Source organism: Strongylocentrotus purpuratus, unplaced genomic scaffold (assembly GCF_000002235.5).
Source record: "Strongylocentrotus purpuratus isolate Spur 01 unplaced genomic scaffold, Spur_5.0 spur5_scaffold_4, whole genome shotgun sequence".
NCBI classification, from domain to species: Eukaryota; Metazoa; Echinodermata; class Echinoidea; order Camarodonta; family Strongylocentrotidae; genus Strongylocentrotus; species Strongylocentrotus purpuratus.
Window position 1 is genome coordinate 25,315,087 of NW_022145610.1, and position 4,459 is coordinate 25,319,545.

At 40.5% G+C, this 4,459-nt stretch overlaps 1 protein-coding gene across 1 annotated transcript; it reads left to right on the forward strand.

Annotated features, from left to right (window-relative positions):
* Positions 1–4,037, forward strand: LOC115929160 (actin-15B). Its single transcript, XM_030997550.1, has 4 exons — positions 1–124; positions 1,860–2,252; positions 2,465–2,711; positions 2,930–4,037. Exons 2-4 carry the CDS (start codon positions 1,887–1,889, stop codon positions 3,445–3,447), a joined length of 1,131 nt encoding a protein of 376 aa, XP_030853410.1. The 5' UTR covers positions 1–124; positions 1,860–1,886; the 3' UTR covers positions 3,448–4,037.
* The last annotated feature ends 422 nt before the right edge of the window (positions 4,038–4,459 follow it).

The following is a 4,459-nucleotide window of genomic DNA, read 5'->3' on the forward strand; positions in this document are numbered from 1 at the left end:
TATGGTCAATATGCTTCTCGTACAACTCGGGATAGTAGTATATACCTGCTTGCGCCTTCATCTCAGCTTCATTCAAGTTTCAACCTCGAACCGGCAACCTCACATCTCTCCTCTCTTTCTTTCGGTAAGTCTATATTTCTTGAATTCGTTTTTACGGGCATCAATTTTCTCCACCCAGCTCGAGAATCTTACTCCATACGCATCGCATTCAAAGGGCATTTTAAAATCTGCTCCAGTCAGTGGTTATTCCATATTAGGATATTGGATTCCGGTACTGGGTTCGTATGCTTTTTTCGAATCGAGCAAATATCATCTCACAAATTATCTTCATTTTTATTAGTCATTGCACTTATATGTATTTTGAAACTGATGTATGATTGTAACTCTATGTCTAAGTAAGAATTGTATTATGTGTAAGTTGTACCTTTAATTGCAAATCGAATGTATATCGCACAATCGAAGGAGATGTTACTTTATGTTTTCCCGGTCTTTTTTTCCGGCGAGGACACCTGTTCTTGTTGGGCGTGCCACGCCAACTGACATCGCATCGCACATGCTTTTCACGCGTACGTTGATGATTGGCCACAGCAAAATAGCAGGGATTGGGAATTTGGATTGTAAAAGGTATCGCGTTTTTAAAATTCTTTTCCTTCCGTACATCTTTTGTTAAATCGCATTTTGTCAATTCATTTTTGTTGGAAATCAAAGCGAAATTGCATTATCTACTTAATCTAAAGCACACTTCCTATTGTTGGGAAAGGGTGTGGCTTTGAAGATGATCAAGTCGGATGTATCTGTGCAAACTGCAAATGCTTCAAAATTTAAATTTATGTTCAGACCTAATGCGTTATTTTGTTCTAAAATGGTGTCATTCCAGTTTCATTCAATGTTGCACACATTTGCTTTTAGAATTTAATTCTTATAATAGAAGTAAAATTGTGTTGGCTATATCTAAACGAAGCCTCTAGAATTTGTAGCAAATATTTAAACGTCTGTTTTAGCTGATTAAGCTTTGAAATATTTCCTTGAGTTTTTTAATAGTTTGATGTAGACTCTACAAGACATTTAATTCGTAAGACGGAGGATGCTGATGAAATTGTTGGTTGTTACTATATTTGTTATCCTTCCCGTTTCCTTCTATCCATAGAGGCGTATCTCGCTTACAATAAAACAATTTGGAAACATATTTATTTGGATAATTGCACCAGAAAATCTAGAGTTAAGTCGTGTCCACTTTTTTTTTACATTGGTGTATATGCACAGAAATATTCATAAAAATATTCAGGTCGCAAAATTGCATGTAGCATGCCGCAGACGATCGATTTCGGCGCATTGCCATGCCTGGGCTTAGTCATTATGTATCGGCTCTTCATTGGTCGAAAAGGTGTGGGCGGTTTAGCTGCTAATATTGAATATTCAAATGATGCCGGTGCGTCGCGCGATCGTTTGTCTATCCCATTGGCGGTCAGCACGAAGACGATCCCTGTGTCGCATGCATAATTAATTAGCTTCGCCCGGAGGTCGTTCATAAATTTCGGATAGGGGCGTGGCATGTAGATGATAGAGAGCACGCATGCGCATATGCTCGAGAAACCTGTTCGCTCTGCGAATGCAGTGGCATAGGCGGTTGGTGGGTGCGGCAGTTCAGACCACGTGTGTTTCCCGGATTGGTAAACTCCGTATCAGGAACTCCTTATCAGTAAAACTTGACGAGCTTTGTACACTTTTAATGACATTTCGATTATTCTTTCAAGAGAATTTCCCTGCCACAAAATTACTTCGTTCTTTTATTTCTCTTTCCTGTGCAATTCCAATTACTAGCATTTTATTTATGATGCATTTTTGTGTTTTTATTTTAGAGTAAATAAAACAAGAAATCAATCATCATGTGTGACGACGATGTTGCCGCTCTTGTCATCGACAACGGATCCGGTATGGTGAAGGCCGGATTCGCCGGAGACGATGCCCCAAGGGCTGTCTTCCCATCCATTGTTGGCAGGCCCCGTCACCAGGGTGTCATGGTCGGTATGGGACAGAAGGACAGCTACGTCGGAGACGAGGCCCAAAGCAAGAGAGGTATCCTCACCCTGAAGTACCCCATCGAGCACGGTATCGTCACCAACTGGGACGATATGGAGAAGATCTGGCATCACACCTTCTACAATGAACTCCGTGTTGCCCCAGAGGAGCACCCCGTCCTCCTTACCGAGGCTCCCCTCAACCCCAAGGCAAACAGGGAAAAGATGACACAGGTAAGAACAAGCGATATGCCTATTAATTATTGAAGTAATCAAATTCTCAAAACAAATACATTTTCACATTTAAACATCTTAAGCAGTTTATTAATATTAATACCAAGTGAAAAAACATTTCGAAATAACAGCAATTGACTAAATCAAACTTGTTGTGATTAGTTAACTGAAATCGGTGATTAACAATCATTTTGTTTTCATGTCTTCTGCAGATCATGTTCGAGACCTTCAACTCACCCGCCATGTACGTCGCCATCCAGGCCGTGCTTTCCCTCTATGCCTCTGGACGTACCACTGGTATCGTTTTCGACTCTGGTGATGGTGTTTCACATACTGTGCCCATCTACGAGGGTTATGCCCTTCCCCACGCCATCCTCCGTCTGGACTTGGCTGGACGTGATCTCACAGACTACCTGATGAAGATCCTTACCGAGCGTGGCTACTCTTTCACCACCACCGGTAAGATATTTTTGTTTAAAAATCAAAGAGTGATGAAGCTATTTCCTGCATCCTGTGCTTAAAGATTATTAAAAAAAGAGGAGGGAGGATATTATATATGATTATGTTAATTTTCTTTGAACTTTGACAATAACATTTTGGGGGGATAGAAAGTGAATGTTGCTTTTCGTTATACATTCGTAACTAACTAATTTCATCTGTTTTTTTCTATCTTGCAGCTGAGCGTGAAATCGTTCGTGACATCAAGGAGAAGCTCTGCTACGTTGCTCTTGACTTTGAGCAGGAGATGCAGACTGCTGCCTCATCCTCCTCGCTCGAGAAGAGCTATGAGCTTCCCGACGGACAGGTCATCACCATTGGCAACGAGCGATTCCGTGCCCCAGAGGCCCTCTTCCAGCCAGCCTTCCTTGGAATGGAATCTGCTGGAATCCACGAGACCTGCTACAACAGCATCATGAAGTGCGATGTTGACATCCGTAAGGATCTGTACGCCAACACTGTTCTGTCTGGAGGCTCCACCATGTTCCCAGGAATCGCCGACAGGATGCAGAAGGAGATCACCGCCCTTGCCCCACCAACCATGAAGATCAAGATCATTGCTCCTCCAGAAAGGAAATACTCCGTATGGATCGGAGGCTCCATCCTTGCCTCTCTCTCCACCTTCCAACAGATGTGGATCAGCAAGCAGGAATACGATGAGTCCGGCCCATCCATCGTCCACAGGAAGTGCTTCTAAACAACTCGCTTTTGGTGAACAAACTCTTAAACATCAATATCAAGGAAACGACCATGATCTCAAATTGCAAAGTTTAAGTATGAACCATTGCGGGCAATGCAGCCGAAAAACTCGCGCTTTCTCAAAACTTGGAGACTGCAGAGTATAGACAATCATTGATAATAACAGTAATGCTGTGATTACCAATATCTTAAAGGTACTATATGTATAATATATCTTGAAGAATAAGTGGTTGAATTACGAAATGGTTTATTTCAAACTTCTGGAAAAGTTTTTTTTGGGAAATTTTGAGGCAGTAAGATTAAAGTTTAGTTAGAGGTGTGATAAATGTGCCCCTGGCATATTTGTTTTCTGAACACGTTTCGTAAACAAATTTGGGATGCCACAATTGCCACAAATCTTATTTTTCAAAATTGTTAACCTGAATGCTAGGAAATCCTTCAAAAAACCTTGAAAGATTATTTTTTCTTCATAACTTGAACGATCCTTAACATTTATATGTTTGAAGCTCTCACAAGGTATTGTATATATTATTTCATATACAAACAAATATGAATTCTGCAAATATATGGATTTTGTAAATAAATTTATACAAATGCTAAAAGTGTTTTTTTTTCTTATAAAAATAACAAAATTATGATTTTGGTTTGGTATGATGTGAGGTGGTTTTCGATTCTGGTGCTCCATAATTCCGAAATTCAAATCAAAGTGTCCTCCCCCCCCTCCCTATGGCCCTATCCCGAATCCACGTATTGCTTCCAACATCTGGTCTATCCGTTAATATATTTGTCATTACTTGAACAAACATTTCTAAGGTTGGAAAACAAGGGGGAAAACATTGTACATTTTGTAGAGGAAGGAATGAATGATGAGAAGGGAAAGAGAAACTAATTTAATTAATGAGACGGGGAGAGAGAGTTTAATGATGGATACAGGGGTGAGATACAGCGATGTATGGAGATGGAGTGAGAGAGAGAGAGAGAAAGACAATAATATATCATGAGAGAGAGAG

Coding starts and splice junctions, on each gene's coding strand:
- LOC115929160 (XM_030997550.1), top strand. CDS start 1,887: ATGTGTGACGACGATGTTGCCGCTCTTGTCATCGACAACGGATCCGGT. Junction 2,253..2,464: donor ACAGGGAAAAGATGACACAG/GTAAGAACAAGC, acceptor TGTCTTCTGCAG/ATCATGTTCGAGACCTTCAA. Junction 2,712..2,929: donor CTACTCTTTCACCACCACCG/GTAAGATATTTT, acceptor TCTATCTTGCAG/CTGAGCGTGAAATCGTTCGT.